General features: G+C 46.2%; 1 protein-coding gene across 1 annotated transcript in view; it reads right to left on the minus strand.

Annotated features, from left to right (window-relative positions):
- Positions 1-16,323, minus strand: part of GALNT16 (polypeptide N-acetylgalactosaminyltransferase 16) — a 120,140-nt gene that overhangs the window by 46,208 nt on the left and 57,609 nt on the right. Inside the window, exons 2-3 of the mRNA XM_045016088.1 lie at positions 8,162-8,337; positions 2,325-2,423 (exon numbers count right to left, since the gene is read on the minus strand). Of these exons, the coding sequence (XP_044872023.1) occupies positions 2,325-2,423; positions 8,162-8,337 (275 nt within the window). The remainder of the gene's footprint in view (positions 1-2,324; positions 2,424-8,161; positions 8,338-16,323) is intronic.

Consider the following 16,323-nt stretch of genomic DNA (forward strand, 5'->3'; position numbering starts at 1 on the left):
ATATGCCATCATGTGCCAGCACTGCCCCTCTGCTATGTTGTGAGGTAGGGAGCGGGGTGGATTGACCTGGGAATGTTGTTTAGTTTTACTGGGACTGTCTGCATGGGAGATGGGAGAGCAGGGGATGACTTTGACGGTACCTGAGCTTGTAACCTGAGCCAGGAAGGGGGATGGTGCGAGTCGACACCTTTGCCCGGGAAACTGGACAAAGGGAGAGGGGGAAAGAAGGAGTGGGAGAGAGCCTGCTGGAGGAGTTTTTGGTTTCAGTTTTGGGCTGGCTGGGAAGAAGCAGGGAACCTCAAATCTGGGGTCTAAGATCCTTGCCCCCCAGAGGGACCTGGCTGAGGGGTCCTGGTTGTATCTACAAGCCCTGCTTGGGACCGTTTTCCTGTCATCTAATAAACCTTCCGTTTTACTGGCTGGCTGAGAGTCACGGTGAATCACAGGAAGTGGGGGGTGCAGGGCCCTGAGTCCCCCACACCCCGTGACATTGGTCAAATGGGACAGACACTCAATTACAGACCTAAAAGTCGCAATATTACAACAAAAAAACTTCAAAACCAGACTCCAATGAGAGACTACTTAACTGGAATTAATTTGCAAACTGGACACCATTAAATTAGGCTTGAATAAAGACTGGGAGTGTCATTACACAAAGTAAAAATATTTCCCCATGCTTATTTTTCCCCCTACTCTTACTCACACTTTCTTGTCAACTGTTGGAAATGGGCCATACTGATTATCACTACAAAAGGTTGTTTTTTTTCCTCCTGCTGATAATAGCCCAGCTTAACTGATCACTCTCGTTATAGAGGGTATGGCAACGCCCATTTTTTCATGTTCTCTGTGTATATATATATCTTTTCCTACAGTATTTTCCACTGCATGAATCTGATGAAGTGGGCTGTAGCCCACGAAAGCTTATGCTCAAATAAATTTGTTAGTCTCTAAGGTGCCACAAGTACTCCCAGTTTTTTTTTTCATACTTGATACATCCCAACATGTTTTATCATAATGACACAGTGGTGGGTGCACTGCCTGGGTAGGCGAACTCAGCAGCAATTATGCGCACAGCAATAACTCATGCCCAACGTGGCACATTCAGACCTCTGGAAACCAGGTGGCCCCAAACTGGGAAGAGACTTAGAAAGCCAGCCTTCTATCCATGAGTCCAGCTCCAGCACACTTGAAAGAGTCTGTTATTTATTCACAAAACAAAGCCCTGCAAACCCTCAGGACTCAGTAAGAGAACCAGTGCCAATGAACGCTGCATTCCTGCTAAAGGTACCCTCAGCTGAACTTTCCAGATGAGCTGTTCTTTCTCTTCAGCCAGTCTCCACAGGAGAGGGAGGCTTTTACCTGGGCTGGTTGCCTGCTTCAGGGAGCTTTTGAGTGAGTATTTGATATCTCAGAGAGGCCGCAGTACACAGTCTCTGGAAAAATAAAGGTAGAAAACCTGTCTGGGCTCTGCAGCAGGGACAGGGATTTGGGGGAAGGAAAGGAGCTGGTGGAAATATTGCTTTGCTGTATGAATAGCAGCAGATATTTTCATGCTCCCACCTGGTTGGGGCTACTCTGACACTCAGAGCTGCCCCACCTGATGCACCTGTTTGCTTTTGGCTACCACTGTGGCTGAGGGAAGAGAGCCCCATACATTGTTGGACTGGGGTGCTTCTGATTGGCAGGGGCTGTGCCATGGAGTCGAGTGCTGTTCCATCAGTGAGCAATTCCAAGTGTTGTATCAGGTGACAGAGGCCTAGTCTCCATCAGACTTCAATGCCATCACCTTTCACTCCAAACACTTAGACTGTGCCCCTCCCTCCTCCCATGAAATAGACTCCTGCTGCACCCCAGTGTGAACCATTACTACAATACATGACCCAGCTAGGATCTAGCTGCTGATTCTTCCCTGAGACTGCCCCTGCAACTCCTTTATCTCCCTCCTGAAACCACCTCCAATAGTCTGTTTTCCCTTCAGCTTCCCTCATACTCCCTGCCTGGCTGCCCCTTGAAAGTGTTTGTGGGCCAAACCCAAACAGCCTCCTCCCTGCTGCTGACAGTTCCCTCAAATTCCCTGTCTAACTGCCCCCCGACACACACAGTTCCCTGCATGACCCTTGCAGACACATACACCTGGCCAACCTCCTGTCCTCTTGTTGGATGCTGAGCTCATGGTCAGATCAGAAACCACCTGGAGAGGTGGCCCATTGCATTTGGGGACTTTTCTGCCCTGCTCTTTACTGCCAGGAGCCATCTCAGATCCCTGGACTAGCAACCAAACAGTTCCCTGAGGGTTAAGAGCCATTTCTCCCACTGGTACCTACCTCTTCACTGTGCGGAGCAGGGTGGAGCGAGCCTCGTTGTGAAAGGTGATGATGATGCTGGTTGCTGGCAGGTCTGCGTCATAGTGCACAGAGGCACATCTGAAACATGGGAGGGCAAACATTCAAAGCAGATACAATACACAGCAGCCCTTTGCGCGAGATGCCTGGAATCTCCCAAGAAAAACAGCCGAGTGTGGCACAGGGGTTGCAAACACCACACTGCCAGCCTACCGTGGGAGCCCCTGCTGAGCCCAATGGGGTTAAGAAGGACAATAGGATAAAAGTTCAGAACTAAAAAGAAAAAGACACTGACAGTACTGCAGCCTGACCTACAATACTGGGAGGGAGTGAGGTCTAGTGGTTCAAGCAAGGGACTGGGTCTCAGGAGTACTGGATTTGCCACTGACTTGCTGTGTGATCTTGAGCGAGTTGATTAAAGTCTGTTTCCCCCTGTGTAGAACAGGGGTAATAAGTATCTGTGACAGAATGTACCCCTGTATCCACACACTACACACTATTGTAATCATCTTTGTACAAAATAGGTTATGTAAGGTATCATTTGAAAACTCATAATTCATTGTTCATTATTGTCCAGATAAAATATGTGTGGCAACACTGTTTTTGAAGTTATAAGATTCCACTGTATGGTGTTATTAACACATGTTCCAAACTGAGGGCAAGTCTACACTATAAAATTAAGTGGACCTAAGTTATGTCGACATACAGACATTACAGTAATTAAATCCCTTTTGCATAGCTATACTAGGCTCTTTGTGTCAGCGGTGCATGTCCTCACCAGGAAGGCTTGCACCGATTTAACTGTCAGGTTGGGCATTGTGGAATGGCTTCTGAAAGGCAGCAACAGTCGATGGGGGCAATGCAGTGTCTACACTGACACTGCCTTAACCTAACTACATCGACCTAAGTGCTATGCCTCTCATGGAGGTGGAGTTATTAAGCCGGTTTAGTGGGCAAGTTACTTCAGTGGGAGCTGCATTTTAGTGTAGACGCTTACAGAGTTAGGTCCATGTAAGCTGCCTTACGTCGACCTAACTTTATAGGATAGACCAAGCCTCTGGTTGGCAAACTGGTCTGTCTCAAACAAAGGAATGTGTGCTCTGCTTAATTGCATTTAAGCAGTAAACAGTCATCAAGCAGGAAGGGGAGACAAAGGAAGCTCAAACAGGTGAGAAAAAAGCAGCAGGGAACATCCTACCATATAGACCTTTTTTCTCCTGATACCCAGCTGGAAATATTTTCCAAAAGGAGGACTGACAATAAAAGGACAAACATCCCAAGGCACCCTCCCTCTCTTTCCCTGCCCATCACAGTCACAGCACCAGAAGCAACAAAGGAAGCATTCGTTGAACTATGGGAGTCCTGACCTATGAAGTTTGGTCAATAAGATTTCTGAAAGCATATGCTGAGAAACTGCTTGAATCTGATATAGCTTTTAAGCTAGGCACCAGTAGTGTTTTAACTTTATTTTCTTGTAAACATTTCTGATTTTTATACCTCATTATTGTACTCACTTAAAATGTATCTCTTTGTAGTTAGTAAACTTCTTGTATTGTTTTATCTAATGCAGTGCGTTTAAACTGAAGTGATTGGGAAACTCCATTTGGGGTTTCAGGTTATGTGCATATTATTTCTATTCAAGAAATAACAGACTTTAGATAGATTTGTATTGTCCAGAAGAAGGCTGTGCTGGACAGTATAGGACATACACTTCTGGGGGAAAATCTAGGACCTGGAGTGTGTTGGGGTCACCTTGCAGTATAATCAAGGCTGGTAAATGCCAAGGTGTGGCTGGCTGGCTGCAGCACACACAGAGACATAGCTGGGAGTGACTTGCAGGCTGGCGGCTGTTTGTGAGCAATCCGGGCTGGAGGCTACAGCAGCAAAGCATTGTAAAGGGCACCTCAGGTTAGAGAGTAAGGGTGACACAGCTACTCATTAGTCTGGATTGTACCCTAGTATGTCACAGTATCTGCACCGCATAGTTGGGAGGTTTCAATGGTTAGGGTTTGTAAAGCACTTTGAGATCCTTGGATGTCAGGCCCTTGAGAAGGGAAAGCACTGTCATTATTTGTTAAAGATCTGCCCATGGGCAATGGCTTCTCTTTCAACCATTAATATTCTGCTTGGCAATGGAAAATAATTCCTCTACACTACCAGGAAAATATCAGGATCGAGATATTACAGTGTTGCCAAATGGAAGGTTGTATCAAAATTGGAATTTGCTTCACTAGAAGCCAGCATAAAATCTGAAACCATACAAAAATGCTAGGGGATGAGGAGGTTTAAATGTCTTTGAATGAAAAACACTCTCTCGTCTGACTTTATTGATATGAGACACACAAATCTATTCACGCACTAAGAGCCAAGATTTAGCCTAGGGTGAACTTGTACCAGGGTTTCTTACCCCCCAGGAGAACAAGGATTTATTTCCATGACCCCGAGTATCTGTTTTCTCCTGCAGCTCACCATGTATGTTTTGCTGGTAACCTTTGAACTCAGCTCGGTTTGTGCCCGAATTCCAGTTTGGTGTTCTGATGTGGAATGTGTGGCTATTTATAGTAGTTGCAAACAAAACGTTGAGATGAGAAAAGAAGGGAACCTGAAAATCTGAATTATATACCAACAGCACTACTAATGAAAAGCAATAATAACGTACTCTACATAAGCTCTTCTCTTGTGGAGGGGGCGATTTAGCAAAGTCTTATGGATTCCAGCCCCAGCAACTTCCCTCCTCATGAAGGCCTTTGCAACAAGCATTTTTTCAAAGCTCATCAAGCCAGAGGAGTCTCTGTTAAGTGAAATGGAGTGCTCCCCCTTCCTTCCGAGGTCTGAGAATGCTGCAGCCACAGTATTCCCAGCCACTGCTAATTTAAGTAGCAATAGGCTGCTCTCCCAGACCTTCCTCTTATGACATAATGCATCAAGTTTTCATAAAACCATTAGGTCAGGGCACTATCTCCTCCATCCAAGACTTTGAATTTTCTTTGCTACCCCAGCAAAGACTGTGAGATCCGCCCCACCCCTCCAGCATGAGCCCATGAATTCTAGATCCAGCCTTTGCCATGTTCTGGGAATGATTGATAGATTTGGGCTGATCTGCTCCTCCATAGCCCCTGCCACCCAAGCTTGTGGCAATGACAAACATTGGCCAATTCAGACTCTCACATTTCAGATCAAATTCCCATCCTCAGGATTGGGGCCTGACATTTTTGGCTAATCAAGGCCACATTTAGACTGAATCCACCCCAGGACCTAGGGGAAATAACTGACTTCTCCCCATGACTTATTAGCTCTATTTTTATTACAGCATTTATTACCATTGTTTTATGGCTATTACTAAACTGTTGCCATTCTTTCCCCTCACATTTATTGCTATTGTTTACGACTATTCTAAGCGCTGACTATTTTTTTCCCTCACAGAATTTTACTACTGTGACAGTGGCTTATTACAGCAATTTTCAGGCATGTAAAGAAGCCCTGAACAAGACAAAGTGGAAGACTTGTGACCAGGCAGGAGACATATTGTATCTATTATTGCTTTAAAATAACTCAGGTGGGTTTTTTTTTTTTTAAGGCTATTAAGATGACAAGATGTGGGCAAGTATAGAGATTTGTCTATGCTTCTTTGGAAAGGGGTTCCCTGCTCCTCAGCAAATTTCAGAGTCACAACAGGGGAGGAAGAAGCCGATATGAAAAGGTTTGGCCTCTCTTTGTGCTGGGTAGAATAACATTAGTCTCTTTTATCCAAATGATCCCTAAGTGATTGAAAAATTGTATGAACTATGGGCCACAAGTTCAGGCAGGTCTCAGCTCTACTTGTGGGCCTGAGGAAAGAGGAGAGTCATAGGTGGCCTTTTGACCTGTGAGCTTTAAGGCAGCCAGGGGCCAGTTCATCTCCTGGCACAAGCAAGAGCAGCCTCAGGGATTTTCTAACTTGTAAGATCTGGAATGGCCTTCAGGGGGTGTTCCATTAGCCTAGGATTGCCACAGCACAGTGTAACCTGACATGCCCCATTCTGTCCAACATGCCTCCAGAATAACCACTGCACTGGAGGGGAGGGCCAGCCACCTTGATGTCACTCAGGATGCGTCTATACTGCAGCTAGGAGTTGCGGTTCCCAGCTCAGGTAGACAGACTTGCACTAGCTCAATTCAAGGTAGTGCCTAAAAATAGCAGTGTAGATGTTGTGGCATGGGTGGTAGCTTGGGATAGCTGCCCAAGCTTGGACCCAGGGGGCTGGTTGGATGGCTAGCCCAAGCTGCCACCAGTGCTGCAATATACACCCTGCTATATTTAGGTGCTAGTTCAAGCTGAGCTGCAGCAACTATGCTGGGAATCACAGCTCCCACCTGCAGTGTGGACCTAGCCCCAGGGATTCCCCTCTGCAAGAGGAATCCCCAGCTGCCCTCTGTGAGAGCAGCACAAAGTGGATGAAGAAGGGGCCTTGGATCTGGCCTTAGGTTTACAGGAATCACTGTGTATTCTCTTCCTTAGACTGTTTGCTGTAAAACCCAGAGACCATTTTCCTCTATTTTAGAACCACTTACTACACGTTGGGTGCTACAGCAATCAAAATAGATAAACAATAATTCACCAGTGAACTGCACCCTTTCTATGACAGAGCACAAAAGCTGATTAACAGAGAAGGAAGTGGTGTGTTGTTAATTCCATATGTGGCACTGTTGCCTTTGTGTCATTAACGAACCAATCCCTAGCACGGTGCTTGGAGCGTAACTCTGTGCTGCTGGAGGAGCCATCTTTCAGAGGAGGAATGTAGCCAAGATCCTGACCACCTGCAGTCACAAAAGGTCCAACAGCGGCAAGGGTAAGACTGTGGCTGTTAACCCTGGAGTACTGATTCCAGTTTAGGTAATTACTCCCTTGCTCCATACATTTCCTATGCAGTTTCCCTTCTTGCCCTAATCTGTTGAGTAGTGTTGCTGGGCAGTGTCAGGCAGCGTCTGCATTCCACCCCAAAGGTTCATTTCAGAAGTGAGTAGAGTGGGTCTATTTCTATTCAGGCCCTTATACCACACCTGCCATCATCAAACATACAGTCATCAAAGCCCTGTGTTACACGTTCGGGTGAAAGGTACTATAGAAATGGAAGATCATTGTACCAGTTTAAGACAGTGAAGATATTAATGGCTTAAGGAGAACTTTAGTCAGCAGAATGGATTTCCCCACCGTGAAATAAAGCCAGGAGTGTGGGTGTTTTGCAAAATGTATGAAAAATGTCTGGTGTGAATAGTAAATAAATGTGTTGGTCTCATCTGAACCCCATCTGCACACATCCCAAACCCACCACACAGTGTGGAAAGACTGGCTCTCACTGCTCCAAAACACTGCAGGCCAGAAAGGGTGAGGACATGAGAGGCGAGGTATGTTCGGGAAGAAGGGCAGGTCTGGACTAACAGAGTGTGTTGCAGGTCGGGATGGATGTTCTCTGGGAAATCCGTGGGGGGAGTCAAGGAGGACAGGTGCAGGTTGGGTGGTTCGAGTTGCAATGACAGGGCTATGCAGGGCTGAAATAACAAGATGGAGCTGGAGGTCTGGGTTAAGGCTATTGGCACAGCATAGCAATGGGTGTGGGGGTGCAGCGCTGGAACAGCAGGGGTCTGTGAGTTTTCATTCGAGACCCCCAATATCCTGCTGGAGAGACAGAAAGCTAGGTGAAAGGGAGACCCTGCCAATGCACACAAACTGTTCTTCACTAACAGGGGGCATGACAACACAGGGATGCCTGGGGTAACGGGAACCGAGGGGCCTCAGCACAAGAAGGTGGCCCTGGCTTTGAACAAGGGTAGTGTGGTACCTGTAATGCCTTGTGTCCCGAATGGGCCGGTCACTGCTCAGTTTGTCGCTCTCCATCTGGTTAAAAGCATGTTGTCGGTATGGGTCTTCTCCAGCCTTCAGCAGCTTGGAGGACAGGTAAGCCTTTTCATCCAAACCCCTCAGGTTGCTCTTCTCTGCTTGGGGGACTCTGGTCACCTAGAACAGACACGTGTGTCAGTGCACATGGGAGTGGGGCATACTAACTTGTCAGAAGTAAATTCAGCGTGACACACAATGGCACACACAGCCACATCACTGTGGGCTTTCCTATACTTGGAGCTGGCGGTGTGATTCCCAGCGTGAGGAGACAGACCTGCGCTCTCATCCAGCTAGCATGCAAAAAAGCAGAGCATAGCCCAACCGGCTGGAGAGGCTAACATACAGTGACCAGCTGTCCCGATTTTATAGGGACAGACCCGATATTTGGGGCTTTTTCTTATATAGGCTCCTATTACCCCCACCCCTGTCCCAATTTTTCACACTTGCTGTCTGGTCAGCGTAGGCTAACCGCCCTGAGTGTGTGCCTAGCATTTCAGATGCGTACGTACTCGGGGCAGCTGGCCCCTCCCACCAGTCACACTGCCGCAGCTACAATTCATTTTTAGCGTGCTGGCTTGATCAGAGCTCGCACAAATATGTCTCCTTGAGCTGAGACTCATCTCCAAGTGTACATACCCCTAGTGCACTCTGGCAGATGCGCAGATACAATGGTGATGAGGGCTGTGTAAGAACCCGAACAGAAGTCCTGTCAACACTATGACTCAGCACTGACATGTCAACAACACATCCCACTTACCACTTGGGTTGAAAATAGTTTGGCTGCCAGTGTAGACAAGGCCAAATCATGTTTAGCACCTATTACACAGAGTGGGCTAGACTCCATCTGCCTGAACGCTCTCACAGGAGATGTGGTTTTGCCAGCAGATTCCAGCTGATATGGTCGAAGAAAAATATTAGTTCAAGTGGTTGAGAAAAGCCATTGATGAGCCAGTTGTCAATAATGACTCCCACAGTCACATGGAGTGAATTTAATGCTGGGCTTCAGGTGCAAGCATGACAGTCCTGGAACCTGAATTCCATTTTCTGTTCATAGAACAGGTACAGATTTCACCACCTATGGCTATGTAGCAATCTTAGGTATTAGCTTGCTTTCCCAAGTATGTAGGTTACACAATTACATTTCCAACACAGCATAATGCTGACATTTGACAACTATCAATACAGACACTGGGAGTGGAGCAAGACAAGGACATAGCTTCAGCCCTCACTGAAAAACATTGGAGCAGAAAGAGATTTTGGCTGAATAGAAAAAATAGTGGTAAACTATTTGCTTAAAAACACAAAGGGACTATTGGTGTCTGTGCAACATTAGGAATTTAAAGACCAGAACAAATTACATACAGCAGCAGAGTCTGATGGCACAACCCATGCCATGCCCAGCTGGATATAATGGCCAAATAGTTTTCTCTACTTCTGTGCGAAGAAGCGATGGAAATCTATAGAATCCCAGCTCTGTGAGAAAACACAGAAGGGTGGATTCTATGGCATCATTCCCACCTTCACCTAACCCCACAGAGGTGGGTGATCCAGGGATACTGGGAACCCCCTGAGCACATCAACACTGAGGAAATCAGAATTAATGTGCACAGGGGACATCTGCTTCTGCAATGGGACTCCCCTTTAGAGGGTGCCTGAGGGCAACAGCCTATGGAGTAGTCCCTAGTAGCACAGCTATTGCAGGAGTCATACAGGTGGGATGGGAAGCAACGCAGAGAACCTAAAGCCTCTGCAGATCCTGAAGGATTCTGAAGATTTAGGGTGCCAAATTTCCTGCTATTTCCAAAAGGAAGCAACCCCAAGATTTCAGAGAGACCTAAAAGAGCTAGATAATTGGGCAACATGAAGGCAAATGAAATTCAGTGTGGACAAGTACACGGTAATAAACCCTGGAAGGAACTGAATTACTCATGCACACTAATGGATTCTAAATTCACTGTAACCACTCAGAGTAAGTACCTGAACATCCCCATGGACAGATCAAGGAAACCCTGCACTTGATGTGCAGAGGTGGGAAAACAGCAAGCAACATATTGGAATACATGAAGAAAGAGACAGAGAATACTGAAACTACTGCAATGCCATTATATAAATACATTTTTCATGGTGAGAGTGTAAGTTTTGTCAAACCAATCTCCAAAAGGATTAGCAGCAATAGAAAATTTTCAGCGGTGGACAACAAAAATTATTACAGGGTTGAGGAGAAGTTAAAAAGATTAAGATTGCTTAGTTTGGAAAGGAGATGAATAGAAGAGGGGACATCATAAAGGTCCAGAAAACAATGAATGCTATAGAGATCATCAGTCGGGTGCTCAGATTACTCTGTCTCATACTACAAGAGCAAGGGGATGTTTGATAAAATTGAAAGGCAACAAACATCAATAAAAGAAAATACTTTTTCAATACAATGCATAGTTAACTGGTGGAATTCATTGCCAAAAGATATATGGATTCCAAGAGCATAGTGTAATTCAAAAAAATATTAGAGATGTATACAGTCAGTTTCACTTCCTGGTTCTCAAACAACCTCATGCTCTTGAATTTCAAACACTGGCGGGGAAATTTTCACTAGTGATAACAAACTCTGAAACTTTTTTTCTTTTTAAATTTCCATTCCTTTTAGGTTTGGTAAAACTGACATACTCCCCCAAAACACAGCTTAAATTCCAGGCACAAGCCATTTGAGCATGTCTCTTCAAATGTTCCGCAATCACTCAATGTCCCTCCAATAGTTAGTTTTGCACTTCCAAGCCCTGGGAGAGTAACAGCTGCTTTCATTCTCAAGCATTATAGATGCATGAACATTGCACATGGTTCTGGCAGTGGTAACAACCCTTTCAGAGCCATTTAATTTAAGGATAAATGGCTACAAGTAAGTCATCTAGAGATTATGAGTCTCACATTATTACTTTTTAAATCTGTTGTATAAATAAAAACATTTGGAATGGTTTTTAGCCAAAATTGTTTCTAGTTTTTCATCCTCAGTCAGTATCTTTTTATCCCCTTTGTAACATTAAGAGCCTGATTATGTATTCTTTGCACAACTAAAACTTCTAGGAAAATAAATAGCCGTTCTCATCTCTCACTAACTTCAGCAGGAGCAGAAGCAGATCCTAAATTAGTAAGGCCAGGAAAACCTATTGAAATATAATGAAATCTGACTTCGTCCTTCACCCAGAACTTCAACTGAACACTGAACCAAAACCCTGAGGTTCCAATATTATTTGCATAATATTTTACATTGTTTCAGATGCCCTTCACATCATACCTATTGAGGTTCACCCACTCATTATCACATAGAGAGGGTGTGCAAAGTGGAAAGTTCAGGTGTCCCCTTCCCAGATCTTATCTTGGCTTTGAAACAGACGTGCTCTCTGCCTACTCTGTTTTTATTATAAACATTTTAAAGTCAATTTAGTGCCGATAACTGTCAGCTCTGGAGACTGAGAGTATGTCTGCACTGCACACACAGTCCGAGTCTGCAGGGCCCGGGTTTGTGAACTTGTGTTTTCAAGCCTGCGCTAGAGCATCCGCACTGCAGTAGAAACTCAGGCCTCACAACCATGCTGGCGTGTCCATACTGCACTCTGCAGACCTGAATCAGAACTCCAGCTTCTGTGGGCATTTACTATCTTATCCCAAGGTTCCTAAGGCCCTCTGCTGCAAACCCTCCCCAGGGAGTCATCAGAGAACTTGCCCACGGCTGGTTGGAAGAGTTTTGGGTGGTGTTTGACCACAATCACATCCAGCTGAGCCATTTTGTGTCACATACTCCCTGCAGCCAGAGCCAACATGGATCCTGCCCTGCTGGAAAAACAGCTCCACCTCATGCTCTCCGTCCTACTTCAGGACAAAGGCGGAGCATATGCAACATGCTGGTGAGCATTTTGGCAGCAGTTTTTGAACTGCCAGAGACACCTCTGAAGGGGAATACTGACATGCAGGCTGTAAACCAGGTGGTGCTGCTGCTCATGCCTGTTGTAGCCTTAGCTGCAGACACCCCCTCTGTCAACCAGCACTTCTAGAGCAGGGCCACCAGCACAGACTGGGGGGGGGATCACATCATCATGCAGCCCTGGGATGACCAATAGCATGGTCAGAATTTTCACATGAAGAAGCGGATGTTCCTGAAGGTTTGTGATCAGCTTGTCACTACCCTCCTGTGTCAGGACACCCACATGAGGCAGCTATGCCCATCCAGAAGCAGGTCACGAGAGCCACCTGGAAGCTGGTTGCCCCAGACAGCTACAGGTATGTGGCTAACAAGTTTGGAGCTGGCAAATCAGCTGTGGGTCTGTTGTTGGCAGAAGTTTGTGAGGTGATCAGGGGACTGAGATTTACCAAAAGGGGGCAGGCATTACAAACATTCCTGAAATAATTGCTGGCTTTTTGAGACTGGGGCTTTCCAAACTGCACTGGGGCCACCGATGGGACTCATGTGCCCATAGTCTGCCCACTACAAGGAGCACATAAACCACAAAGGGTGCTACTCCATCATTATGCAGGCCCTGGTTGACCACAGGGGCAGATTCATGGACCCTCACGCTGGATGCACTGGGAGGGTGTGTGATGCCAGGGTGTTCCAGAAATGGGCACTTTACCTTCATGGAGAAGCTGGGACATTATTCCCACCAAATGACATGGTTATAAATGGAGTCACTATCCCCACCATTATGAAACCATATCCTGAGTTCAGAAGACCTGGCAAAAGAAGGTTCAGCTACACACTCAGTAGATGTAGGATGATGGTGAAATGTGCATTTGGCAGATTAAATCCTGTTGGCACTGCCTTCCAAACCGTATGGATACCAGTGTCACACAGTCTGCATTATTGTGGCTTGCTGCACCCTACACACTGCTTGTGAGGAGAAGGGGGACTCTTTTCACCAGGAGTGGATTCAGGACACTGCTAGATTCCTGAACTGGTACACACATCCAGACTGTGTGCCTGTCAAGGCTGGTGCCAGTCCTGAATTCCTGGCATGCAATGGAAATCAGGGGTGTTTTGTGTGCCTACATAATGGGTATTCACGGTCCCATCCATGAGGGGGAATGAAATGGTATCTGAGGTGGTTGTGTGTGTGGTATTTCTTATACATATGTAGGTATTGTGTGTCATGATAATTCCATAAACACTTCCATGTTATGCATTCTGTCCATACTGTGGGATAGTGTTGGTGGACTCTCCATGCCCAAGTCTGACAACATGGATTTGAGCTGCTTTCACACTGCAGAGGGCCTGGACTCTGACTCATGTCACAAACATGGGATCTGACCCAGCCCCCTACCAGGGTCCACGGGCCTGAGTCAGACTAATTTCTATGTGGTTGAAAGGGAGGCTTGGGCTCGAACCTGAGTCTGAGCCTGGGCTTAGTGTACAGTGTAGACCAGAGATAGGCAACCTTTCAGAAGTGCTGTGCCGAGTCTTCATTTATTCATTCTAATTTAAGGTTTCGCGTGCCAGTAATACATTTTCACATTTTTAGAAGGTCTCTTTCTCTAAGTCTATAATATATACCTAAACTATTGTTGTCAAGTATCAGAGAGGTAGCCGTGTTAGTCTGGATCTGTAAAAAGCAACAAAGAGTCCTGTGGCACCTTATAGACTAACAGATGTATTGGACAGGGCCGGCTCCAGGCACCAGCATTCCAAGCTGGTGCTTGGGGCGGCAATCTGCAAGGGGTGGCAGTCCCCGTTGTTTTGCCCCCAAGCAGCGCGCCAAATTGCCGCCGCGGGCGGGGCCAGTCCGTGTGCCTTTAGGGCGGCAGGCGTGTTTCCGCGGCAGCGGCAATTCGGCGGCAACTTCTATGTTTAGCTGTCCGGGGCAACTTCAGCTAAACATAGAAGCTGCCACCGAATTGCCGCCGCCGCGGAAATGTGCCTGCCGCCCTAAAGGCACGTGGACTGCCCCCCCGCAGGGCGGCAATTCGGCGCGCTGCTTGGGGCGGCAAAAACTGTAGAGCCGGCCGTGGTATTGGAGCATGAGTTTTCATGGGTGAATACCCACTTCATCAGACGTGTAAAGTAAATATGGTTTTTAAAATGTTTAAGAAGCTTCATTTAAAATTAAATTAAAAAGCAGAGGCCCCCGGACCGGTGGCCAGGACCCAGGCAGTGTGAGTGCCACTGAAAATCAGCTTGTGTGCCGCCTTTGGCACGCGTGCCATAGGTTGCCTACTCCTGGTGTAGACATACCTAAAAAGTCCTGAGCCTCCAGCTGCTGAAGTAAATGGCAAAGCTTCCATTGGAAGCAGGACTGGACCTTGAAATCTCATTTATTACAACATGAGCAACAGCATTGCAAGACTCCCCATTCCAACCCGCTTCCTACACCAACATCCTCTCCTAAGAGAGTCACTTCCAGAGCAGGGAGGGAAACTCAGTACCCATTGCTTACACAGCCCTTGGCATTTGATAAGACTGCAAACAAGGTGTCAGGAAGGAGTAAACTTTTTTTTACTATTGTCCCTGTTACAGTGCTGGAGACAGGAATAATCAGGCATGTGCTCTACATACTTACCACAACCTCTTTACCAATAGTTCTGCTATCAGCACCCACTGCTATTCCAGTCCTGAACATCCATTACAGCTTTGCCAACATACCTGAGTCCTGACCAGTCACCCCTTGCAGTGTAATCACTTCTGATTCTGTCCATGAAGTTGATGGAGCTTATGCTCAAATAAATTTATTAGTTTCTAAGGTGCCACAAGTACTCCTGTTCTTTTTGTCCATGAAGTGTAGAGGCAGGTGAAACTATAACATTTCATTTTTGTCAAAAAGGGTTCTCTGATCTTTTCAGACCCTCATTAAGGGTTTGGGTTGGATTTCAGCACTGGGTAAAGGTTCTGGTTGGTTCTTATTTTACCCGGTTCTCCTGATCTCTGAAAACTGAAGCTTCCTCAGAACTGAGGCTGTGTTACTACGTACTATATCCTGAAACGTTCCTCTTGGGAAACCCTACCAAAACACACCCAGAGCACTGGCTTACTCAGTGAGACTCTCCAAGACAGCAGGATTTTCATAAACCTGAATACCCTGTGACCAAAGTGCAGTAGACAGGCACAGCAAAGGGAATAAAACGTGATCCAAAATGCGGCTAAAACAAAGAGAAACTGATTTATTGAACAGCATCCCTGGAATGCAGATGTTTTACTACAGCACATATCACCACAGGTATCGTTGTGAATTCAAAAGACACATAGGCTCGGAGGCAGTACCTGCATGGATTCATGTGACAAGGCTTCCTAGGTATGCCAGAAAGACACTAGAGCTGGAAGATGTAAATCCCATCTTGAGGAGACATACGAGTTAGCGTGCTAAAAACAGGATTATAGCTGTGGTGGTGCAAGCGATGGGAGGGGCTAACCACGCTGAGTACGTACCTATGGTCTCCGAGGGGACTGCACTCATGGCAGCTAGTCCCTCCCACTTCTGTTTGTGGGATGTTCATTCAATAAGAGCTAGCACGGGTATGTCACCTCAAGCTAGAATGTATACCCCAGCTCCAGTGTAGACATACCCAGTTAGGGATGGTTTAGGGATAACCCAATCCAGCAAGCCACAATGTGAGTATTAATTAGATAGTTCGCTAGAGCTCACTGAGGCCCAAAAAAGGGGCCTGCAACTGCCCTCAAATTTTGTTCTGTTTTAGTCATGGATCCACAAAGATTAAGGACAACAGGCCAGACCCTGCTATTTTGCTGTTCCTGGGAGGCTGTGTGCATGCCTTAGGGACTTTCTGTTTATAATTTTTTGAGGCCCCGTTCTTCTCTACATGACAGTCTAACTACTTCCTGTAAAGCTGGTTGATGAGAGCTGTGAATTCAAACAACCAGAAATTTCTATTTGTTGATCAAGGAAGAAGTCAGTACAAGCACATATTGGCGTTGGGTGCATTTATATTGATGTTTAAAAGGCGAAATATGTGCACTTACATACAAATAAGTTTGTTAGCAAACTGACAGTGTAGCCAACACTTGTGAAATACCCTAAAGGTCTGTCTCCATCCAAAAGACCTGTATCCATGGCCACAAGTCTGGAACTATTAGTGGGATACATGGCAATAGAAGGGTAGCAGCTCATT

This window comes from Mauremys mutica, chromosome 4 (assembly GCF_020497125.1).
Source record: "Mauremys mutica isolate MM-2020 ecotype Southern chromosome 4, ASM2049712v1, whole genome shotgun sequence".
In the NCBI taxonomy this organism is placed as follows: domain Eukaryota; kingdom Metazoa; phylum Chordata; order Testudines; family Geoemydidae; genus Mauremys; species Mauremys mutica.